Source organism: Bos javanicus, chromosome 11, assembly GCF_032452875.1.
Source record: "Bos javanicus breed banteng chromosome 11, ARS-OSU_banteng_1.0, whole genome shotgun sequence".
NCBI classification, from domain to species: Eukaryota; Metazoa; Chordata; class Mammalia; order Artiodactyla; family Bovidae; genus Bos; species Bos javanicus.
In genome coordinates, this window is record NC_083878.1 from 72019173 (window position 1) to 72045980 (window position 26808).

At 40.3% G+C, this 26808-nt stretch overlaps 1 protein-coding gene across 1 annotated transcript in view; it reads right to left on the reverse strand.

The window, feature by feature from the left end:
- Window positions 1–13576: 13576 nt before the first annotated feature.
- GCKR (glucokinase regulator) overlaps window positions 13577–26808 on the reverse strand; it is a 30269-nt gene continuing 17037 nt past the window's right edge. Inside the window, 5 exon segments of the mRNA XM_061431384.1 lie at window positions 13577–16382; window positions 16385–16433; window positions 16436–16474; window positions 17067–17153; window positions 21148–21297. Of these exon segments, the coding sequence (XP_061287368.1) occupies window positions 16081–16382; window positions 16385–16433; window positions 16436–16474; window positions 17067–17153; window positions 21148–21297 (627 nt within the window). The 3' untranslated portion in view covers window positions 13577–16080.

Here is a 26808-nt window from a genome sequence, read left to right on the forward strand (position 1 = left end):
AATACATTCATAGGTCAGAAGACTGATTATTTTTAGAAACTCAGTTATCCTTAATTTGAACTACAAATCCAATGCAATTTCAATCAAAATCCTGAATGTCTTTATGTGACAATTAACAGAGTGATTTTAAAATTTGTTCAATGACCCAGAATAGCTAAGGCAATTTTGAAGAAGATCAAAGTTGGAATATTTACTAGACCAGATTTCAAGACTATCTACAAAACAATTATATATTTAAGAACAGTTGTCAGTGCAAGTATAGAAAATAAACCAGTGTGACAAAGAGGAGACTCTTGAAACAGAACCACACTTATATGAAATTACCTAATTTATGACAGGGTCACCAATGCAAGTCAATGAGAAAATGATGGTTATTTCAATAAATGGTGTTGGAAGAAAGGATTTTAGAGTGAGGTGGTGAGGTATGGTCATGTAAGTGCAGAGTCAGTTTTAAAATTCTAATATTTTGTTCATCATAGATTTTCCACATTAAGTTTGTCTTTTTTAACAATATTGCATTAAATATTATCTTAATCACAAAGTTTTATGGTGACCTTAAATGTTGTCCCCAAGTTGAGTGCCTCATTTATTTCACACTCATCCCTGCCTTACTTTGAGTGAGCTCCAGGAGTTGGTGATGGACTGGGAAGCCTGGCATGCTACAGTCCATGGAGTCACAAAGAGTCAGACACGACTGAGCAACTAAATTGCACTGATTCCCTGCCCTACTGAGGAATTGGATATCTGTGTAGAACAAAAAAGAAATTTTATCCCTACCTTACATCATACAGAAAAAGTAATTTGAGATGGATCATAGATCTAAATGTGAAAAGGGGGGAAAAAAATGCTTTTTAGAAGAAACATGAAAGAGTATCATCATAGCCTAGCAAAAGGCAAAGATTTTTCACACTGGAAAAAAATAGAAAAATCATTAAACATAAACCTAAAATTGATAAATTAGATTTCATTAAAATTAAGAACTTCTGTTTATTAACACCATTGTGAGTGAAAAGGTAAGCCACAGAGTAAGGATTTGTTTTTAATACCGATAAATGACAAAAGACTCATATGCATAATTAAAGAATTCCTAAAAGTCAATAAGTATTTAAAAGGCTGAAAACCCAGTCCTTACAAATGGACAAAGGAATTGAGCAGACAGTTCACAAGAGGATTTCCAAAAGGCCAATAAACCTGAGAAGTTGTTCCATATCATTAATCATTAGGGAAATGCTCATTAAACCACAATGCAATACCATACATACTCGTTAGAGTAACTGAACTTAGGTACAAGTACTGGCAAGAATGTGGAGAAACTGGAACACTCGTATCCTACTTGTGGGAGTGTAAATGGATATAATCACTCTAGAAAACTGTTCAACAACATCTACTAAAATTAAACATATTACCACTTTCCCAAGGAATTTGTCTCCTACTGGAAATAGGGTTCCATATCAACAATGTGTCATTTGCAGTGAACATCCTGAAACCTCACTTTGTCAAATAAATATACATTTTTAAGTATAAAATGACAACTGGATTTTTGAAATGCAATATGTAAGAATTATAGCCACTGGATCATGAAATGAAAATTTTTGGTCTATTTTTTATGCCAACAGGTAGTTAAATAATATCATTCTATATTTCAATATACGTTAGGTCCCCAAACTAATAAGCATGACATAATGGCACTTCAGAATTTATTGTTGACAACATACATGAACCTCAAAAATATGCTCAGCAAAAAGAAGCCAGATAGTAAAGAATATACATTGTATATTAAAACATTGTGTATTTAAACATGTTTCAAGAATAGGCAAAACTAATCCATGATGATAGAAATCAGAAATGATGTTTCCTTTGAGTAGAAAAGAACATGAGGGAACTTTCCAGGATTATGGCAATGCTTGCTGTACCTTGACTGGGGTGTTAGTTAATGGGTGTATGAATTTATCAAAATTCATCAAGTGGTACACTTAGTATCTTTGCATTTTACTGCATGTAACTACAAGTATCCTCCACTTCTTGAAAATTTGCTTTATGCTGCTTCCATTTTAAGAAAGACCTATATTAGTATGTTTTTGCTGAAAGAAATCTACAGAGGATTTTTATTTTTATGGGGGAAACAAAGGCAAAAAGCATTCAACATTCGTTTTACGGTGAGTTATTGTAGAAGCAGCACGCACTCCAGCAGCAAGAATGGCCCTGCCACACGGCTTCCCTGGGAACTATACTCAGCATCTCAGCATCAGGCTGTCATAGCTTTGAAATGTGTCTGTGAGCATCTGCGCTTTATCTTAATTTATACTATGCATCCATTAGAAAGATATGTGCTAAGGTTATCGCTTCTCTTTGTGTCATTTTGGCTTATAAAAGGTTTCATAGACTCATTCTGCTTTTCTTTGTTGTTGTTTTAATTTTTTATTGTGGTGAAAGTCAAGGGGAACCTGTGTACCTGAATAAAAAGTAGGATTTTTGAAAAAAAAAATAGCTTCTTATTACATAAATATGTAATGAGAATTTTTTTTATGTAGAAGAGCCGCATGGAATAAGTTACACTCCATTTTGTGTTTATTGCTGCATTTTTCTGGGAGAGAAACTAATGTTTCCCCTCACCAAAAAAGGTAGCCAGGACGGTGTTCTTACAGTCTTATTTCGCCTAATCCGGAATAGGGAGCTAGTTTTTGGGTGCTGAAAAGATTGGTTGGAACTTCCAATGAATGCTATATCTCAATATGTGAGATAACCCTCATACAAGACTAGGCCTGTGGAGGATTTTCAGCTGAACTGTGCCAGAGGTTTAGTGTTTGGTGCTTCTGGAGTTAAGAAGAGATGAGCTGACTTACTGAAACTGGGATGCAACAGGGACACTACAGGTTTGCTGGGTAGTGAGGCCCTCAGCCTGATGCAAATTATTCCTCCTGCTCCTAAGAGCTCAGATATAGTGGACTGGGGGCCTTGGCAAAGGTCTCTGTGACCAAGCTTGGCACACAACTGCGATTTTTGCCTTCAGATGGCAAAGAAGAAAAGCAACAGCTGTTTCCATAGCTAAGGACCTGCCCTCTGCTATTTTGGATAAATTGCACCCACTCCAGGGTTCTCATATGGGAAGAAAAACAGATACTAGATTTTGTGCCAACGCAGGTGATAGGAAGTTTAAGCCAGATTATATTTGATGTAGACAAAGAAATACATTTGCCATTTTTCATGCCTAAATGTTGGGGGGGTTCATATCTGTTAAGTTAAAGTCAATTAAATGTCATGCATCTCTTGTTACATGAAAAAAAGTAAACATTTATCTCTTACAGATGATATTAAAATGAACTTTGCAATTAAAAAAAACACAGTGTTGTAAAATGAAATATTTATCCCAAATCGCTTAAATATTATGAAAAAGTGATGAAACAATTTTTTAATTCTTAAGGTGATTGACAAATTTTGGCAAACAAGTTTGAAAGTCAAAAAGTTTAAGAAATGCCGCAGGCAGTGGGATGCTGAGAAATTTTTTTTAGTTTCTTTTTGTTTGTTTGTTTTTGACCATGCCAGGAGACATGTGGGATCTTAGTTCCCCAACCAGGGATCAAATGTGTACCCCTTGCAGTGGAAGTGCACAGTCTTAACCTCTGGACTGCCAGGGAAGTCCCTATTAGTTTCTTTAGTTACTTTTAGTGGAGTGGCACAATTAGCTTTGGGAGGTTTTGTGTGTGCCGTTGTGTTGTTTTATAGAGCCAGGGTCTATGCTCTTAGGCTGTAAAACATTTGTAGACCACTTAGAGACTGAAAACAGTTCAAGAGGAATTGTAGGTAAAACATTGACACTGAATCTGGATTGCCACATTTGAGAAATGTTTCTGAGAAAAAAAATTAAAAGGACTTTGTGGCCAAATACATAGCCACTATCTATCTCCAAGATCTAAAGTCTAAGTTAGTGCCACCCAACAGAATATTCTATGATGATGGAAATCATCCTATATGAACACTTGAATGTAGGTAGTGCAATTAAGGAACCAAATTTTAAATTTTATTTAATTTTGGTTAATTTAAATTTAAATGGCTATATGTAGCCAACAGATATTAGACTGGATAGCCCAAGTCTAGAATATTAATTTGAGAAGCTTGATTAATATCTCCACATTACATACATTTTCTGCCTCCTGCCACACTTGTAACTTTTGTCAGATGTTTCCTGTGTTGTTTAAAATGCCATCTTTTCAATCATTCAGGGTTAAAACTGAGAAGCCATTCTTTGATTTCACAAGCCTATGTGGAGTGCTTACTACATGAAAGGTAGTATACCAGGCATAGAGGATACAAAGATGAATATAGTCCTCGTAGGAAAATGATAATGTTTATAGTCAACTGTTTGTATTTAAGGTCCAATCAGGAAAAAAGACTCAGTGTCTTTGCTTTCTCTCTTTGCCCTTTTTTTGGTCACATAGTGTGGCAGCATCTTATTTCTTCAACCAGGGCTCAAACTCATGCTCCCTTCAATGAAAGCTCAGAGTCCTAACCATTGGCATTTCCCCTTCACTCTTTCTGCCTTCTTCCTACATCCAAATTTTCACCCAAGGCCCTTATCCTTTTACAGCCCAGAGGGCAGAGATTTTTGTTCCTTCCATTAAGTGCTTCGTCCATGGTCCCCAGAGGAATGCCTTGTACATGGTGTTGGTGGCAGGTGATAAATACTGGGGAAGTGAATCAAGGTCCTCTTTCTCATCTTGCTGCTCTGGTTCTTTCAGTTCCTTTTCTCTCCTCAACTACATTTTTAACGTAGCCTCCTTTGGTTTAACCAAGCTAGAGAACTACCGTAGGCACTCACTGTGCTGTGCTGTGCTAAGTCGCTTCAGTTGTGTCCGACTCTTTGGGACCCCATGGACTGTAACCCACCAGGCTCATCTGTCCCTAGAATTCTACAGGCAATTCTACTGGGGTAGGTAGCCATTCCCTTCTCCAGGGTATCTTCCCAACCCAGGGATTGGACCCAGGTCTCCCACATTGCAGGCCGATTCTTAACCAGCTGAGCCAGTAGGGAAGCACTCACTGGAGGTATGTAAAGCCTCACATTCAAAGTATGGTATTTGGGACTTCTCTGGCAGTCCAGTGGTTAGGACTTGGTGCCACGGCCCAGGATTCAGTCCCTGCTCAGGGAACTAAGATTTCTGCCAGGCAGTGTGGCCAAAAACCAAAACGAAACAAAACACCAAACAAGTACAAATACAAACAACCAACCCAAAGTATGGTGCTCAGTTTAACAGCAGCAGCATCACCTGGGAGCTCCTTAGAATTGCAGACTCTCAAGCCCTTCCCCTGACTACTGAATCAGAATCTGCTTTTTAATTAGACTCCCAAATGATAAGTTTGAGGAAAAAAGTTTAAATTTTTTTAAGTTTAAATTCTGTTTAGATGGCACAGATCTAAGCACACTTTCACCTGGCTTTAAAATCTTTAATATCTTTCAATTGCAGACAGAGTAGTATTTATGCAAACTATTCAGTCTGGCATTTGAATCCCTCTACAAGGGGACTTCTAACCTCTTTCCTCATTCTAACCTCTTTTCCTCTCAGTTTTCCCCAAACCATTCCCTACACTTCTACACTCCATCCAGGTAGGCGTCTTCCCCTCTCTTCAAAACACTCCCAACACTCTTCTGCTTCCCTTGCTTTCTCCCAATCAATTCCTTCTGTCCAGAAAGTCATCCATTGCTCTCCTCCCCTCATCCTATCCACTTTTAAAATCCTATCCTTCCTCTGAAACACAATTCAAACCTAAGCTCCCCCCAAAGATATTTTATAGATCTTACAATTCTCTTTACCTCCCATCTCTTTAGCAATATTTATACATCTATTAACTCATCCCTTTCTCTTTCCTTGGGCTATGTGTATATATGTATATCTGTCTGACTGTCTCTCCCACCTTGAAAAGGTGGAGATGGTACTTTATTCTTCTTCAATGCTCAGTATGCTGCCATATATAATAGGTGCTTAAGGTTTGTTGAATTGAAAGGAAAAGGACTGAGAATGACTTATAGGAAGACATCCATAGGCACTATCTCAACCCCCCTCTTTCCACCGTCAGTTCCTCCCACAGGCCAAGATTAGGAGTTTCTATGTCTCCAGGAGCAGAGTCAAGGAGCAGATAATTTCAAGAGATTGTTGCATCACATACCTCCGAGCATGTCTTAGCTGCCACCTGTTCCCTATTCTGTTTTCCAGAAAACAGCATCCAAAGCCCCCAGACAAGGAAACCAAACAATAGTAGAAGGCTGACATATGGTGGCAGTGGGATGGTGAGCCCCCAGATTGGAGCCATTACTCAACCCCATGCCCGTCTCAGCCAAACACTTTTATCCTTCAAGGCTGTAACTCCATATGACGTCACAATGGGCATCCCAAGAGTCCAGCCAATGTGCTCGCTGCTTGAGTCTCTTCTCTGAGTCATACAGTCGCTGCCCTTTTCTGCAGCTGCCTTTGTGCCCTGCTCTGACAGCCAATGCTCAAGGAAGCTCCTTTATGATTCTTCTAGAATTGGACTGGACCATTTGTTATAGGCCAGAGAATATAGTGGCAAGGTTTCAAAAGAGCAAGCCTTCCAAAAGGCATCCCCTGCCCTGTAAGTGTCTTCTCTGGAGCCAGTCACTTCCTAGAGGTCCAGGTATGGTGCCATATGTTTCAAACCAGACATTAGAATATAAGGTCAAGTACATTTAAGAAAGCTAGAATACTTTAAGTAGGTACTCTCAGAAAATGTGTGATATATGATTTCCTAATCCGATGCTTGACACATTTCCTAGTTGTTATTGCATTGAGACGGAGAAAAGATAGCACATAGAGAAATTAAATGACCTTAGAGAATCACTCTACTCTAAGTCTATAACATTTTCCAAGTCTAGAACTTTCATTTGTCATCACATCCAGAACTGACTGGATTTTCTAGAGCTAATTCACTGAAAACAAAATTTACAAGGAATCAACCTATGCTATTCACTTCAGTTCAGTTCAGTTGCTCAGTCGTGTTCGAGTCTTTGCAACCCCATGAACTGAAGCACGCCAGGTCTCCCTGTCCATCACCAACTCCCAGAGTCCACCCAAATTCGTGTCCTTTGAGTCAATGATGCCATCTAACCATCTCATGCTCTGTCATCCCCTTCTCCTCCCACCTTCAATCTTTCCCAGCATCAGGGTCTTTTCAAATGAGTCAGCTCTTCACATCAGGTGGCCAAAGTATTGGAGTTTGAGCTTCAGCATCAGTCCTTCCAATGAACACCCAGGACTGATCTCCTTTAGAATGGACTGGTTGGATCTCCTTGCAGTCCAAGGGACTCTCAACAGTCTTCTCCAACACCACAGTTCAAAACATCAATTATTCGGCGCTCAGCTTTCTTTATAGTCCAACTCTCACATCTATACATGACTACTGGAAAAACCATAGCCTTGACTAGATGGACCTTTGTTGACAATGTCTCTGCTTTTTAATATGCTGTCTAGGTTGGTCATAACTTTCCTTCCAAGGAGTAAGCATCTTTTAATTTCATGGCTGCAATCACCATCTGCAGTGATTTTGGAGCCCCAAAAAATAAAGTCAGCCACTGTTTCCACTGTTTCCCCATCTATTTGCCATGAAATGATGGGACCAGATGCCATGATCTTCGTTTTCTGAATGTTGAGCTTTAAGCCAACTTTTTCACTCTCCTCTTTCACTTTCATCAAGAGGCTTTTTAGTTCTTCTTTACTTTCTGCCATAAGGGTGGTATCATCTGCATATCTGAGGTTATTAATATTTTTCCTGGCAATCTTGATTCTAGCTTATGTTTCATCCAGCCCAGCATTTCTCATGATGTACTCTGCATGTAAGTTAAATAAGGAGGGTGACAATATATAGGCTGGATGTACTCCTTTTCCTATTGGAACCAGTCTGTTGTTCCATGTCCAGTTCTAACTGTTGCTTCCTGACTTGTATACAGGTTTCTCAAGAGGCAGGTCAGGTGGTCTGGTATTCCCATCTCTTGAAGAATTTTCCACAGTTTATTGTGTCCACACAGTCAAAGGCTTTAGCATAGTCAATAAAGCAGAAATAGATGTTTTTCTGGAACTCTTGCTTTTTTGATGATCCAACAGATGTTGGCAGTTTGATCTCTGGTTCCTCTGCCTTTTCTAAAACCAGCTTGAACATCTGGAAGTTCACGGTTCATGTATTGCTGCAGCCTGGCTTGGAGAATTTTGAGCATTACTTTACTAGCGTGTGAGATGAGTGCAATTGTGCGGTAGTTTGAGCATTCTTTGGCATTGCCTTTCTTTGGGATTGGAATGAAAACTGACCTTTTCCAGTCCTGTGGCCACTGCTGAGTTTTCCAAATTTGCTGGCATATTGAGTACATCACTTTCACAGCATCATCTTTCAGGATTTGAAATAGCTCAACTGGAATTCCATCACCTCCACTAGCTTTTTTCCTAGTGATGCTTTCTAAGGCCCACTTGACTTCACATTCCAGGATGTCTGGCTCTAGGTGAGTGATCACACCATTGTGATTATCTGGGTCGTGAAGATCATTTTCGTACAGTACTTCTGTGTATTCTTGCCATCTCTTCTTAATATCTTCTGCTTCTGTTAGGTCCATATCATTTCTGTCCTTTATCGAGCCCATCTTTGCATGAAATGTTCCATTATCTCTAATTTTCTTGAAGAGATCTCTAGTCTTTCCCATTCTGTTGTTTTCCTCTATTTCTTTGCATTGATCACTGAGGAAGGCTTTCTTATCTCTCCTTGCTATTCTTTGGAACTCTGCATTCAGATGCTTATATCTTTCCTTTTCTCCTTTGCTTTTTGCTTCTCTTCTTTTCACAGCTATTTGTAAGGCCTCCTCACACAGCCATTTTGCTTTTTTGCATTTCTTTTTCTTGGGGATGCTCTTGATCCCTGTCTCCTGTACAATGTCACGAACCTCCATCCATAGTTCATCAGGCACTCTATCTATCAGATCTAGTCCCTTAAAACTATTTCTCACTTCCACTGTATAATTATAAGGAATTTGATTTAGGTCATAGCTCAGACAGTAAAGCATCTCCTTGCAATGTGGGAGACCTGGGTTCGATCCCTGGGTCAGGAAGATCCCCTGGAGAAGGAAATAGCAACCCACTCCAGTACTCTTGCCTGGAAAATTCCATGGATGGAGGAACCTGATAGGCTACAGTCCGTGGGATTGCAAAGAGTCGGACACAACTGAGCAACTTCACTTCACTGAATGGTCTAGTAGATAACAAAGATAAATAAAACTGGCCAGGGCATTTTTTCTTATAGGAAAATTCATTTGGAAAAACAATGCAATAACTGTTGAATGGTAGGCACTGTCTTAAAAGAAAACAGACATGGTCTCTCACCTCATAGAATTTTCAGTCTATTGAGGCAGCCAAAATAATATTCTTGAAAGGCCCATCAACAAGGACCTGGTTAAGTAAATGTGATATATCCGTATTATGAAATACTCTGCAGTCACCATAAAGCTTATAAGGAATGAAGCCTGTCATAAGAGCACACATTACATGACAGGTACTACATTTCTAAAAAAAAGATTAGGGGTAGAGGTACAGTTTTGGGGTCTTAACACATGTATATATTTCAACAAGAACTTTTTTCTATATAAATATATTTCTATAAAAATGTATTTTTGTGTCTTAAATATTCACACACCATTTTGAGTCATTCATGCTATTTTGTAAAACTGGGATTAATTCACATTATTATTGTATAGATAATATATATAGCATTATATAGCTGTTCCATAATTTTTTTATCCGTTTTGATGTTGATGGATATTTGGCTTGTTTTCCATTTTGGCCATTATCAACAATGCTATTAAAAACATCCTTGTCCATGTGTCTTAGTGAACATATATTTCTGTTTCTCTGGCAGTGGTTTCAGAGAAGGCAATGGCACCCCACTCCAGTACTCTTGCCTGGAAAATCCCATGGACAGAGGAGCCTGGTGGGCTGCAGTCCATGCGGTCACGAAGAGTCCGACACGACTGAGAGACTTCACTTTCACTTTTCACTTTCATGCATTGGAGAAGGAAATGGCAACCCACTCCAGTGTTCTTGCCTGGAGAATCCCAGGGACGGCGGAGCCTGATGGGCTGCCATCTACGGGGTTGCACAGAGTCGGACACGACTGCAGCGACTTAGCAGCAGCAGCAGCAGCAGCATGGCAGTGGTTTAACGTGTATCAGAATCATCTGAAGGGCTTGTTAAACCACAGATTTCGGGATGCTGATTGCAGATTAAGTTGGACTGGAGCCCAGGAATTTGGCATTTCTAGTAAGTTTCCAGGTGATGTTGATGATGTTGGTCCAAGAACTATACTTTGAGGATCTCTGATCAAAGTATCGATCTAGGAATGAAATTTCCAGGTTATAGTGTAGGTATAACTCAACCTTGTAGACAGTGCCAAACTGTCTGAGCCACCAGGGAAGATCTGCTAAGTGGTTATGTAAATTAATAGTTCCACCAGTGGTGAAAGGCAGTTCTTCTTGCTCTCTTTTTCATGACAACATGTGGTATTGTCAAGCTATTTTTGTTTTGTCTCCTGCTCAATCATGTTCAACTCTTTGCCATATTGTGGACTATAGGCCGCCAGGCTTCTCTGTCCATGGGATTGTCAGTCAGGCTGTTTCAGCTCATTTCAGTTGTTCAGTCTTGTCTGACTCTTTGTGACTGTCAGGCTGTTTAATTTTGGCCATTTAGGTGTATATGGTAATGATATTTCATAGTGGTTATAACTCAAATTTTCCTGATTAGTAATAATTACTAACTAACTTGTGAACACATCTTCATAAGTAAATTGAGCATTCTATCTTTAAATGTACTGCTGTATTCCAATTGAATTTGTTTAGGATTTTTGTGACCTATTTGCAAGGATGAGGCCAGCCTGTGATTTTCTTCTCTTGTTCTGTCTTTGTAAGGCTTTTGATATCAAGGTTATGCTAGACTTATGATTTGGGAAATGTTTCCTTTTTCTTTATACTCTGAAAGAGTTTGTATGAGATGGAACTATTTGATACTTCAGTGATTGTACAACTTGTCAGCAAAGCCATACAAGCCTGGAGTTTTCTGTGAGTGAAGATTTTTGACTACAGATTCAATTTATTTGAAGGTTATAATACAACTGAGAATTTGGGGATTTTTTTTTTTTTTTTTTTACTGAGCTTTGGAGAGCTGTTCAGTTCAGTTCAGTCGCTCAGTTGTGTCTGACTCTTTTCGACCTCATGGAGTTCAGCACGCCAGGCTTACCTGTCTATCACCAACTCCCAGAGCCTACTCAAACTCATGTCCATCGTGTCAGTGATGCCATCCAACCATCTCATCCTCTGTCATCCCCTTCTCTTTCCGCCTTCAATCTTTCCCAGCATCAGGCTCTTTTCCAATGAGTCAGTTCTTCACATCAGGTGGCCAAAGTATTGGAGTTTCAGCTTCAGCATCAGTCCTTCCAGTGAATATTAAGGACTGATTTTCTTTAGGACTGACAAGTTGGATCCCCTTGTAGTTCAAAGGGGCTCTCAGGAGTCTTCTCCAACACCACAGTTCAAAAGCATCAATTATTCGGCGCTCAGCTTTCTTTATAGTCCAACTCTCACGTCCATACATGACTACTGGAAAAACCATAGCTGTATTTTCTAGCAATTTTTCTATTTAATTTACTCTTTCAAGTGTACTGACATACAGCTATTCAAATATAGTAGTGTCTCCTTTGTGTTTCTGATATTGGTTATTTGTACCTCCTATCTCTCCCCCTCTTCCTTTTCCTGTATGTATCTTGCTAAAAATTTGTCAAGTAATCTCTTTAAAGAACCAACTGTCTGAATGTTTGTATTCTATTTCAGTGTTTTGTGATTTTGTTATTATTATTTCCTTACTTCTACTTTCTGCCACCCACCCACCCCCAGCCTTATTAAGATATAACTGACATATAACAATTCATGGGGTCGCAAAGAGTCGGACACGACTGAGTGACTGAACCGACTGACTGACTGACTGACTGACATATAATGACTTCTTTGTTTCTTTAATTCATTTTGCTGAATTTTTTTCTAACTTGCTTCTTAAGATAAATGACTTGATCATTCACTTTTAGCCCCTTTCCTCTAATTGTGCATTTGAAGATATAAATTTTGTCCTACTTACTACTTTAGCTTCATGCCACAAGTTATGATATATAGAATTTTTGTTATCATCCTGTTCTAACTATTTTCTAATTTGCATCATGATTTCTTATTTCATCCATGGATTATTTATGTTTATTAAGTTTATTAAAACGTTTATTAAATGTTTATTCATTTAAACATTTCTAAACAAAGAGGAATTTTCTAGTTATCTAATAGTTGCATTGTGGTTAGAATATGTACTTTAATTTCAATCCTTTGAAATGTTTTAAGACTCTATTCCCAGTTTGTGGTCAATTTTAAAAATTCCATATGTGCCTAAAGATAAGATATATTCTGCAAGTATTAAAAATAGTGTCTCTTTAGAACTTCCTCTTCTGCATATGGGACAAGGGGTGGGGTGGGAGGTGGTGAGGATAGTGTCCCTCTATGTCCATTTGGTCAATTCTGCTAATCTTAATGTTCAAATTCATATTATTCCTAAGCTTTTGGCTGCTATTTTCCACCACCTACTGAGACAAGGGGCTTCCCTGGTGGCTTAGGGGTAAAAATCACCCTGCCAATGCAGGAGATGTGGGTTTAGTCTCTGGGTCAGGAAGATCCCCTGGAGAAGGGAATGGCAACCCACTCCAGTATTCTTGCCTGGGAAATCTGATGGACAGAGGATCCTAGCGGGCTATAGTCTATGGGGTCGCAAAGGGTCAGACACGACTTAGTGAGTGAATAACAACAACTGAGACAAATGTGTGCAGTTTCTCGTTAGGATTGTGAATCTGTTTTTCCTTTGAGTACTGTTCAGTTCAGTCGCTCAGTCATGTCCGACTCTTTGTGGCCCCGTGGACTGCAGCACACCAGGTTTCCCTGTCCATCACCAACTCCTGGAGCTTGCTCAAACTCGTCCATTGAGTCAGTGATGCCATCCAGCCATCTCATCCTCTGTTGTACTGTACTTTTTTTGAGTACTGTAGTTTTTGGTTTCAATATTTTTTGTTATTTAAAATCATAACTTATTCATGGTGAATTATTTTATCACTATGAAGACCCTCCATTTCTAGTAATGCTTTTTGCCTTAAGTTATTGGGTCTGGTATTAATATTGCTATAGCAATTTTATTTTGGTTGATATTTGCATGGTATATCTTCATCCACTCTTTTACTTTCAACCTTTCTCTATCCCTTTGTTGTAATATTGGATATAAAATAAACCAAAATCTGAATATGTTACTTGTTACTCCACTTATATGTGGCAACTATTAATAAAATATGACAAAATGGACTTTCTATGAAACAGAAATAGACTTACAGATATAGAAAACAGACTTGTGGTTTCTGGGGGAGGGAGAACAGGAGGCATGGAGTGGGAGTTTGGGACTGACATGTATACACTGCTATATTTAAAACATATAACCAACACAGAAAAGAATAATACTATATTACAAATAATTTTATGACAATAAATTTGACCTTAAAAGAAAAAACACTTTATTTTGGAAATTTTAAATTTACAGAAAAGCTGCAAAGATAGCACAGTGAGTTCTTATATAGCATGTATCCAGTTTCATTGAATGTTAACATCTCATCTCATCTCATTTTTTTGGTACATTCAAAAAAACTATGTGATTTGGTACATTCACTATTAACTAAACTCCAAACTTCATTTGAATTTTATCAGTTTTTCCACTAATGCCCCTTTTCTGCCCAGGATACACCCAAGGCATTATATTGTATTAACTTGTCATGCCCCCTTTACCTCTTCTGGCCTTGTGATGGACTTTATTTTTTCTGATAGTTTACATTCTTGTTTCTTTTTCAAAAATTGTGTTTTATTGTGGTATAGTTGATTTAAAATATGTTAATCATGAGTTCAATTTTTAAATATATTAAATATGAAGTATATGCAATGTCCAGATATATTTTGCCTCCTCACCTCTTACTTTTGATCTAGCAAAAGTAAGTACTTTTGATGTAGTGGGAAATTGTTTCCCCATAATCTTCCACAATCCAACCCAGTCTTCTGGGATAGACTCTTTTAGTCATTTCAGGATAAATTACTGCCTTGTGTTATAGATTACTCTCCAGCTGTTCCTGACCTCAGATATTTGCTTTTTTAAAATACAGTGGTAAAAATTATCATCTTATCTTTTGTTTCTGGATAGTTCTAAAAAAGATCTGTGAATCTCTTTAGCTCTTCCTAGAACTCAGGTTCCACTGACAACGACCTGACTCTCTGATACTGGATCTACACACCCATGCAAGTCTCCAGACTTTCCTAGGTTTTCTTGGAATGTTCCCTCACCCCACCCCAATCTTCTTTCAATATTGTCCCTGACTCTTGGCCTACTCTGTAATCTCCTCAGAATAATTCTGGCAGTTCTCTGTACCTAGCCTGGTAGTCTAACCCACTTCAGTGATCTCTGCCCTATCCTGGAATTGCTCATATATGCTTGTGAGTTCCTACAGGGTAGGGATCGGACCTTAGTCTTTGTCTGCTCTACAGTGCCAGAGTATAGCCAAGCCACTAAAGTTTCCCAAGGTGAGTCGTCGTCCACCTTTTTCATAACACGTGTCACATGCAGCTGCACATGTAATGAATTCACTTGCTGTCTTTGCGCCATCCAAGCACTTGGCAAGTAAACTAAAAACACAAAAAGGAAAACTTTCTGGACTTCCAGAGTAGTCCTGCATTCAGCCTTGGGGAAATCTGACCCTGCACTCTATCCATTCCACATGTGGGAGGAGGCCTACTGCACATGTTGGCTTTGCCTCCTCCAGTCCTGGAAAGCTGGGTATCTTCTCTGACCTGACCCTGCTCATGAGGCCAAGAGGAGAGAAGAATTTACCCAACGGAGTGCATGGGAGAGCTGTGGGTAAAGAGAAACTGAAAGCCTTTGCAAAGCCTTTTCCTGACTTTACCCATCTTGACTTGTAGGGTTAGGAAAAGGTGTTTGTGGAGGATAAAAACCAAATGGATGACCATCAGAAGGCCCTATAGGAATGATGTTGAGGAAGGGGACATTGGTTAAAGACCCGAGGTAGCCACATAAATGTAGATGTAGAACAAGAAAAGGGAGTTCAAATAGAGGCTGGAGGCCCACAGGTATAGAGCGGGCCCTTATGGCTGTCTTTAAAGGGTTGAATACTCTGTTCTCATAAAACTGAAATCTATTTGGCTCCTTAGCAGTCACCCTTGTACCAAAAGTTTCAAGTGAGCTTCAGAGAAGTTTTGTCCCCTGAGAGTTCCTGGGTATCTAGCGCCAAGGTACTCTCTGGCCACAAGGGGGAGCCAGCTCTCTATTACAGGGATCATACCTGGTAGGCACTGAAGAGCTGGCAGGGGTCTGGGATGGGCCAGGGTGCCTCTGATTTGTCAAAACAGGTGATAGTTGAGGTCTGAAATGTACTGGGGTTTCTAGTGTGTGTTGGGTCCACCACTGAAAGGTGTTCAACTCTGCCAGAGTTCCCTACATTCCTTTGCAAACACTGGCTAGGAGATGCAATGCTCACTTCACGTTAAAATGTGTGGATGTAGCATTCATTCTAGTGATGAGGATCCTGTCGTGTCGGGATTGTTATTTTCTGGATGTCCTCTGTTGGGGACACAATTTCTTCTCTCTTTCCTTGGAATTAGCTAAGTTCCTACTGCTCCTTCCTTGTGTGATCCTGTGTAGGAGTGAAATATATGTGTGTGTATGTGTGTGTGTGTGTGTGCACATTTGTACCTACATGTTGGAGATGGGGGAATATAAAGAAGCTGGAATAAGATCTGGGTCAGTGGCCACTGAAAATGGAATTGGGAGGTAGGCGGAGAAGTACAGAAACAAGCCTGTTGTTGGGACCAACATATGCCATTCTTCCTGTTCCCCTCTGATCTATTGACTTTGATCTATTAACTCTGATCAACTGAGAGTGGAAAGTTAACTTTTCAGAAGACGACATTCAGTTGTACTTCTGAAATCGGAATATGCCAGGGGAAGTGGAGACCACTGGCTGCAGAGCAAGCTCTCCCCCAGGAGAGAAACTGTCTCCCCACCCCGGACAGCTGGTGTTCCTGAAGAATGGGCCTCTCCTCCCACCACACTTGCTGCTGGTCCAGCAAGTCTCCAAGGGGTGGACTGGGCTGGGCTGGCCCCCTGCACGCGCCCAGAAACACCAGTTCAAGGCCGGGCAGGTTTGAGGGTCTCCAGGGGGGTCCGCCTTGCGCTTCCGACTTGGCCGAGAGAGGGCGCTCCTCACAGCCCCACAGACGGAGCTGCAGCCAGGTGTGCCTGGGCCTCGGGGATGGAGCACTGGAGCACTGGAAGAGGAGGCTCAGCAAGTCTATGGGGATCACCTGTAGGGAAGAGGCAGGGAGAACTGAAGCCTGAGAATACGAGGTCATCTGAGGAAGAACCCTGGAGGAGCTCACGTATTCAGTGTGGGAGTCAGAAGCTACCAGGTTGGATGAAAGAATAGAAGGGAGTTTCCAAAGACTAGAAGTTAGAATGAGGTGGGTCAAGAGCAGAGAGAAGCCTTCATCCTGACCCAGAAAACTTAATCCAGGCCTGGTTCATGACCCAGTTCAAAGACCCCTTCTCCCTCTCTTTCCTAACTCCCCTCCAGGCAAAACTGAAGACCCCTTTTCTGCACTTCTGTAGTACCTGTTTCACACTTCCTTGATACTTGTCACAACCCACGTTGCCTCCATGAACAGGGAACTCCTGGCAGAGTGTCACTGAGCTTTGTAAATTCAGTGCCAAGTCAAGTTCCTGACACACCGCAAGCACTCAGAAGAGTGAAAGTGAAGTCACTCAGTCGTGTCCGGCTCTTTGCGACCCCATGGACTGTAGCCTGCCAGGTTCCTCTGTCCACGGGATTCTCCAGGCAAGAATACTGGAGTGGGTTGCCATTGGTGTTTCCTAAATGACTAGCAGTTGGCGAGTTACCTGTTCCTTCTCGTGTGCAACCTGGACACGGAAGATGGGAGCTTCCTGCATAAGTGGCTGAGGGAAGTGGATCACCTGAAGGAGGCTCTCGAACCATCATGCTTCAGCTGTCCGGAGAACCGATATGGAAGAAGCGGGAAGGTCAATGATGGGCTAGAAGGCCAGGGGAGCTGCGAATGGGGTCAAGGAAGGAAAAGCAATCAGGAGATGGGGAGGCTGGGATCTCGAAGACCAGTCAGAAAATTCATCCTGGTAAGCAATCCCAAACTCAAATCCCCAGATATAAAGGAAAATTGGGCTAAAAGCGTTGGTGGTGGGCCTTGATTGGCTGGGTTAAACTCGAGAATTAATAGCAAATTGATCACATTTTTGGCCACATCCCACCAACCCCAGAGGCTGGTCATCTTAAACTGAACTCATTCCCTCTGGTTTCCTACCAAACCACATCCATCTTTTATGCTGCTTGTAAGACTGTTCATCTGAAAACTTTGCTTCTATTTTTTTTCACCACCCTTCTCCTCTCCATGTAGTTCAGCTCTGTTCAATAGAAGTAAAATGTGAGTCACATATGTAATTTAAAACTTTCTAGTACTGCATTAAAAAAGGAACAGGTAAAATAAATTTTGGTCATTTTATTTCATCCAATATATCCAAAATATTATTTCAACTTATAAACAGTATTAAAAATTAACTATGAGTGAGATATTTTATAATATTTTTGTACCATGTCTTTGAAATCCAGTTTTCATTTTATAGTCACAGCACATTTCAGGTCAAGTGCTGAATTTCAATGCAAAAGTGAAATAAAGTCCTACCAAAAGAATAAAGTTGTATTTAATGAAAAAAATTACACTGCTTCACTTTTTAAACAAAATGTAGAATTCAGTTCAATTCAAGATCTCCAGTAGTCACAGATGACCAGTGGCTGCCATCTTGGACAGCACAGATCTAGCTACATTTGGCAAGTCTAAATTCCTGTTTGGTTTTTAATCTTCCATAATTTATCACCTTCCTGCTCCTGCATCACCCCTCACCACTCTGTGAAAATGACTCCAGATCTTTTTCCCCCACATATCATGCCTAATCCCTACTCTGGGCCTCGGCTAATGTTCCTTCTCATAAGAATGCCCTGCCTTTCACCTTTCCCTGCCATAACCTGCAGGCCTAGCTCAAACATCGCTTCTTCTGTGAAACCTTCTGCTTTGCTATAGTGCCTAGATTCTATTTTCTCTGACATTCTACTGGACCGCAGTAAGGATCATGCAATTTGACACTTAATTGTTCTCTGTTTCAAGTGTTGGCTTTGTCTCTCCTCCATTAGCTGGGCCATACTGGGATGGTAAGGATTGGATCATGTATACTCTGGCCCCCCTGACCTGCCCCAACTTTGGAAACAAGAAAAGCATGAAGGCTTTTTTTTCCCAGTTGACTGGTTGGTTTTACTCATTTAAAAAAGTTGTTTTGAAAAAAAAAAAAAGTTGTTTTGGGGCCCTGGTGGTTGCTCACTAAATGACCGTTGGCTGATCCCTTTCATGTAGAGCTACCAGATTTAGAAGATTAAAATGTTGGATATCCAGCTAAATGGAATTTCAGATGGATAATATATATATATATATATATATAAAGAGAGAGAGAGAGAGGGAGTAAGTATGTCTCAAATATTGCATGGAATATACTTACACTAAAAATTATTCTTTATTTATCTGAAATTCAAATTTAACCAGTGTCCTGTACTTTTCTTTGCTATATCTAGCAACCCTACTTTCAGGACCATCTGTTGTGCTATCTGCTCAGCATCCGTTTCTCCTCCTCCTGGCATCAGCACCTTGATTTTCCTCTGGGGAATTATTGTTCCCCCATTCTCATAGCTACATGTGACATATGTTTGATTGACGCTCACTTCCTGCCCCTTCCTCCATTGGAACACATGACCCAGGCCTAGGCAGAGGGCTGCTTTCCCCCAAAGAACAGTGACTGGCTAAGGGATAGGCATGTGAACCAAGACAAGTCAATGAGAACCCTCCCTCAGGTATTTGCAGGAATCACAGGGACAGATAAACTCTCCTTCCACCAGGGTTGCTGGATTGGTAGGATGTTAAGCTGGCACTGCTGGTGGCCAGTTTGCCACCTAGTGGAGAACACCTGCCTGAGAATTAGAGTGACCCAGAGGAAAGCAGAGCTAAGGGCTCAAAGTTCTCAGTTCAGTTCAGTTGCTCAGCTGTGTCCGACTCCTTGTGACCCCATGAATCACAGCACACCAGGCCTCCCTGTCCATCACCAACTCCCGGAGTTCACTCAAACTCACGTCCATCGAGTCGGTGATGCCATCCAGCCATCTCATCCTCTGTCGTCCCCTTCTCCTCCTGCCCCCAATCCCTCCCAGCATCAGGGTCTTTTCCAATGAGTCAACTCTTCTCATGAGGTACTGGAGTTTCAGCTTTAGCATCAGTCCTTCCAAAGAACACCCAGGACTGATCTCTTTCAGAATGGACTGGTTGGATCTCCTTGCAGTCCAAGGGACTCTCAAGAGTCTTCTCCAACACCACAGTTCAAAAGCATCCATTCTTTGGCACTCAGCTTTCTTCACAGTCCAACTCTCGCATCCATACATGACCACTAGAAAAACCATAGCCTTGACTAGATGGACCTTTGTTGGCAAAATAATGTCTCTGCTTTTGAATATGCTATCTAGGTTGGTCATAACTTTCCTTCCAAGAAGTAAGCATCTTTTAATTTCATGGCTGCAATCACCATCTGCAGTGATTTTGGAGCCCCCAAAAATAAAGTCTGACACTGTTTCCACTGTTTCCCCATCTATTTACCATGAAGTAATGGGACCAGATGCCATGATCTCCGTTTTCTGAATGTTGAGCTTTAAGCCAACTTTTTCACTCTCTTTCATTTTCATCAAGAGGCCCTTTAGTGCCTCTTCACTTTCTGCCATAAGGGTGGTGTCATCTGCATATCTGAGGTTATTGATATTTCTCCCGGCAATCTTGATTCCAGCTTGTGCTCCTTCCAGCCCAGCGTTTCTCATGATGTACTCTGCATAGACGTTAAATAAGCAGGGTGACAATATATAGCCTTGACGTACTCCTTTTCCTATTTGGAACCAGTCTGTTGTTCCATGTCCAGTTCTAACTGTTGCTTCCTGACCTGCATATAGGTTTCTCAAGAGGTAGGTCAGGTGGTCTGGTATTCCCATCTCTTTCAGAATTTCCCACACTTTATTGTGATCCACACAGTCAAAGGCTTTGGCATAGTCAATAAAGCAGACGTAGATGTTTTTCTGGAACTCTCTTGCTTTTTCGATGATACAGCAGATGTTGGCAATTTGATCTCTGGTTCCTCTGCCTTTTCTAAAACCAGCTTGAACATCTGGAAGTTCATGGTTCACGTATTGCTGAAGCCTGACTTGGAGAATTTTGAACATTACTTTACTAGTGTGTGAGGTGAGTGCAATTGTGTGGTAGTTTGAGCATTCTTTGGTATTGTCTTTCTTTGGGATTGGAATGAAAACTGACCTTTTCCAGTCCTGTGGGCACTGCTGAGTTTTCCAAATTTGCTGACATATTGAGTGCAGCACTTTCACAGCATCATCTTTCAGGATTTGAAATAGCTCAACTGGAATTCCATCTAATCACATGGACCACAGCCTGGTCTAACTCAATGAAACTAAGCCATCCCCTGTGGGGCCACCCAAGATGGGCGGGTCATGGTGGAGAGGTCTGACAGAATGTGGTCCACTGGAGAAGGGAATGGCAAACCACTTCGGTATTCTTGCCTTGAGAACCCCATGAACAGTATGAAAATGCTGAAAGTTCTAGAGCACATCATTTTGCGTATCTGGATCTAGCTACCTTGGGACTCTTGCCTAATAGTTATAATTTCACAAACACGCATCTATGTGTGCACACAGACTTCTTAGAGAGGAGGACAGACTTGATAGGAGGAGGAGGAGAGGCACAGAATAAAAGTCAGCCCTCACATCTACACATCTCCATTCCTCTGAAATATGCTTCTTATGGCAGCCTAGGCATTGGGGCCAGGCCCCACCCAGCCCCACCCCATCACATCCTACCTGCAGCATGGCCAGGGCTCACCAGAAGAGCTTAGAGTTATGAATGAGGAGGTCCAACATGTGGTTTTGGAGAATCTGCCCAAGAAGCACATGGGCCCCTATACTCATTGTATTCAGCACCCACTTGGTGCTTAGCTCATGCTGGAACTTCTAAATATGGCAGATATATGGGGATATCAAAAATGAGGGATCAGTAAGCAGCAGAATAAACAGGGCCTTATTATAAGACAGGAATCCAGGGATCAAAAGTGCAGACAAAATTTGCTTTGGTAATGGCTGATACATGGTTACTGATCAATACCGTGGTTACTGTGATATTTATTGAAAAATTAATTCAATTCTTAAAACAATCCTATGAAATAGATTTTTTTCTATACCCACTTCTACATATATGGAAACTAGAAGTCAGAAGTAAAATAACAATAGTGAAACATAGAATCAGGACCTAAATCCAGGTCTTCTGATTTAGTGATAAGCCACAATCATTTCCTGGATATGAAATCACAATGAAATTGAAAAGTTGTACAAATATATGGGACTGTATTAATTATCACCTGTTCCGGGCCCTCATATCTTGCATTTGTAACATCTTTGAGGGAACCAGGCATCCAGTAAAGGAACTGAGGGGATTAAGTACTTGGATCTAACCGGGCTGAGGAAACAGGATACTACTACTACCACCTCCTTGTTCTGCAGCCCTATAAATAGCTGGTCACACAAACCCCTGGCATATTGAAAATACTTGACAAGTGATCAACAAACACTCTTGAGTTTAAGAACAGAAATCTGACCAATCAGAATAAAGCTGGCCAGTATGCAGTACTGATGCTATCGGCTACATGTCAGACTATGCAGCTGGGGAGATATCAATCAAATATGAGTTATATCACTAACCATTTGGAATAGGAAATGGCAAGCCACTCTAGTATTCTTGCCTGGGAAATTCCATGGACAGAGGAGCACAGTGGGCTACAGTCCATGGGGTCACAAAAAGTCTGACAGGACTAAGCACACACAAACAAACATAAAAATATTTAAGTTTTACATATTTGAACCTAGACAGGTTCATTTTAAAGTTCATGTGGAGGGCTTCCCTGTAGGTCCAGTGGTTAAGAATCTGCCTTGCAATGCAAAGGACACTAGTTCAATCCCTGGTCCAGGAAGATCCCACAAACTTCGGATCAGCTAAGTCCATGTGCCACAACTACTAAGCCTGTGCTCTAGAGCCCATGCTCTGCAACGAGAAACCACCAAAATGAAAAGCCCTGCACTGCAACAAAGAGTAGCCCCAGCTTGCCGCAACTAGGGAAAGCCTGCATATAGCAACAAAGACCCACCACAGCCAAAAAGTAATAAAAATAAATAAATCTTATAAAAAATAAATTCATGTGGAAAAAGGGCAGTAGTTATACAGAAGAGTATTGAAGCAAGGACTAGCCCTTATCAGACATTAAATATACCATAAAGTATCTATATTTAAACAGTATGATATTAGCACATCAATAGACAGACACAAATTTCCAGAAATAAACCATTGCACCTGGGAACTGAGTGTTTGATACAGATCGCATCTCATATCACTTATGAAAAGATGAACTTTAAAAATATATACTGGGAAAATTGTATAGTCTTCAGAAAAATATAAAATTGAGTCCATACCTCACCCTATACACAAGAATAAGCTCCTAACGATAGTTTGGGACTAGCATTTAGGCATGTCTATATATAAAGCAGATAAGCAACAGGGACCTACTGTATCTTATATCTTATAATGACCTATAATGGTAAAGAATCTGAAAAGGAATCATATATACTATATAATTTAATCACTTTGTTGTACACCCAAAACTAACAGAACATTGCAAAATAAACAGACTTCCATTTTAAAAAATGGTGTTAATAAAAGAGAGCAAGAGAAAGACCATTTTTACTAGAAGAAAACATGTACTAAAAGAAAACACAGATGGAGTTCCTTTCCAGTCTGGGGGTGGGGGTAGGGTGAGGGGTGCTTTCTGTTTCTCAAGATACAGATTCAATAAAAGATAGACTGCTAAGTTTTACCCCAGAAATATTAAAGCAAAGACTTTTGTATTGTTAAAACTCATAGAAAATATAATATATAGAGCCCCTTGAACAACATGGGTTTGAACTGCAAGGGCCCACTTATACATGGATTGTGTCAATGGTAAGTACACAGTACTACAATGCTCCTGTCCCAGGAATGTGGAGAAGGAGAAATCATGGGTACACAGAGTCAACTATAAGTTACACCATGTTCCACTGTGCAGAGGATCAGTGCCCCTAACCACTGCCTTGTTCTATTGTTACCTGTTTATCAGAAGTAAAGGACTAATATCTCAAATTTATAAAGAATTCACAATCAAAAAAAAAAAAAAAAGAATTCACAATCAAGGGATCATCAAGACCACCATATCATTAGAAAATGAGTGTATTTCATATATTTTACAGGGCTTCCCAAGTAGCACTAGTGGTAAAGAACCTGCCTGCCAATGCAGGAGACAAAAGAGACTCCCTGGGTAGGGAAATCCCCTGGAGGGGGGAGCATAACAACCCACTCCAGTATTCTTGCCTGGAGAATCCCGTGGACAGAGGAGCCTGGCGGGCTACAGTCCATAGGGTAGCAAAGAGTCAGACAGGACTAAAGTGACCTAGCAGCAGCAGCATGTATATACATAAACACACAGTTCAAATGCCCTGCAGAAGAGACTACCCAAATGACCTTGCACATGTAGAGCACACCTGAACGTGAGAAACAATGAGGAGGAGTTCTACAGGAGCTTCCCTGGGAGTCCAGTGGTTAGGACTCCATGCTTTTCACTGCTAAGGGCCTGGGTTCAATCTCTGGTCTGAGAACTAACATCCCACAAGCCGTACAGCATGGCCAAAATAGTTAAAAAATAAATTTATAAATAAACCACTTTCTTTAAAAAAATAAAAATAGAGATGCTTTTCAAAACAGAGTTCTATAAACCAAAGTGCAGTTATTTTCAGTGTGCCTCGCAAAAGCACAAAAGAGTATATATAGTAAGCTGCTTCCTGTATAAGAAAGAAGTGCAAAGCATACACGCACACGCACACTTTTTCGGTAAAAAAAGACACAGGAGGAGAAGTCAGTCACAAATGAAATTGTTACTTGCAGGAATGAGTAGGAATGGGAGGGAAGGAATAGAGAAGAAGACAACTTCTTAAGTTCTGACTTTTAAATCATGTTATATTTCCCTTGTGGCTCAGCTGGTAAAGAATCTGCCTGCAATGCAGGAGACCTGGGTTCAATCCCTGGGTTGGGAAGATACCCTGGAAAAGGGAAAGGCTATCCACTCCAGTATTCTGGCCTGGAGAATTCCATGGACTGTATAGTCCATGTGGTTGCAAAGAGTCAGACACAACTGAGTGACTTTTACTTTCACATTTTACACGTTCAAAAGATAAAATTAGATCAAACACTGAAAAAAAATCTGAAATTGAAAACAAAAACAAATGAACCTAACTGTATCTCACATTAATAACATAACCACAAAGAAAAAAAATTAATACAAGTGACTTTTGAACATTTTATCTACCTTGAGTGGGATGTGACCAAAGGACAAAAAGAACTGCAAAAATCTTGACCACTTCTTGGTAAGTTTGTTGGTGACAGTGGTACGAGGGTAGCAGTTGCGAAACTGGTATTCACTGCAGGACTGAACAGGTGCATAAGTATACGGATGATGTTGGAGCAGAGTACATGTATATATATGTGTCTTTGAAAACATATGTCTTTATATATTTCCTTTTCTTTCTACTGAAAGGGCTTGGAGGCAAAACAAGCCAGGAGCAGTGAGCATACCAAGTACCTAGCTCTCTAAATATCAATTTCTACTGACAATCAGGGTTCCTTGGAAAATGATTGATCTCATGGCCAGAACCAGGGGAAGTATAAGGTGAACTTGGGCCAACATTTTTGTGCCCCTACATTTTGTGCTTCTACATGTGGAGAGGGGCTTTCCTGGTGGCCCATTGATAAAGAATCTGTCTGCTAATGCAGGAGATGTGGATTTGATCCCTGGGTTGGGAAGATCCCCTGGAGAAGGAAATGGCAACCCACTCCAGTATTCTTGCTTGGCAAATCCTATGGACAGAGGAGCCTGGCAGGCTATAGTACATAAGATCACAAAAGAGTCGGACACGACTGAGTGACTAACAACAACATGTAGATAGGGAGAAACCATGGATACAGACAGTCAACTGTAAGTCATACTATTCTCCCCTGGGTACATAAACACACACACACACACACAAATGTAAATAATGAAGAAGAGATTTATAAACTGGAGAGATTTTCAGTATATCTTGTTAAGCAAAAATGCAAGGCATAAAAGAGTGTATGATGTTGCATAAGAGAACAGGAAAAAAATTTTTTTTGCAAAAAGCAGCACAGTAGAGTGTTTAAATGCTAATGTGGATAGATATGTCACAAGAACACAAGGGCCAGCTTGAATGAGCTCGCATTTTGAGCATTAAAATGAGTAATAACAGGAATAGATTAAAACACACTGAGCAACAAAAATTCATGAGTTCATATCAGTACTAAACAAATGTAGATAAGATGGGGAGAGAAGAGAGATTTTCTTCACGGAAGAATGCCAGCTAATAAATGTAGACAGAAGGGTAGAAACAGAAAAATCACCATTTGAAAACTTTCACAGTAATAATTGATTCAACCAAGAATCATTAGCGGATGCTAAAATCATGGGTGAAAGATGCTGAGGAATAAGATAAAAAGAAGCCTAACAGACACCACCTTGACCAAATGATCAAACATAGCACCACCAAACAAAGGGACAAACTGACATCAGGAACCTCCCCATGTGATACAATGATAAAGGAGCAGCCACATCTATGCAGGATCCTGCCCCCAAATTTAAGGTGAATATAATGAGAAAACAATCAGGCAAATCCAAAGTGAGGCACATACTGGGAAACAATTGGTCTAGACTTCTAAAACATCACTGTTTTGATGAAAAACATAAAAAATGACTGAGGGACTCAGCCAGATTAAAGGAAACTAAAGAAACATAATGAAATGCAATGCAACGCATTATTCTTGATCAGATCCTGGATCCGGAAGATAAAAACAATACAAGAATAATTGGGGGCATCTGAATATAGTCTGTATAAGATAATCATGTTGTATTAATTGTCATTTTCTCGAGCAATAATTATGTGGTAATTATGGAGACAAATGCCCTTTGTTCTTAGGGAACACAGTAATTTGTGTCAAGTATCATATCTCCAATTACATTTCAAATGATTCAGGGGAAAAAAGAGATGAAGCAGATGTGGCAAAATGTTAATGACTGGTAATCTAGCGAAAAGCATATGGGTGTTCATTGTACTATTCTTGCAATTTTTCTGCAGATTTAAAAGTTTTCAAAATAAAAGTGTGGGCAGATTTTACATCAAAAATATTTCTACAACTAAAGATTTATAAGCTTTAAAAGAAGCCTCCTTATTTTAAACAATGTCAGTACATTTAAAAGATAAAAAACCAGAATCAAGCAAAAGACAAAAACCACACAAACACATACACAAAAACTCATAGATCTGACCATGTAAAAAGGTGTAAATAAAGTGTCTCGACATCAGAAACGTAGAAATTAA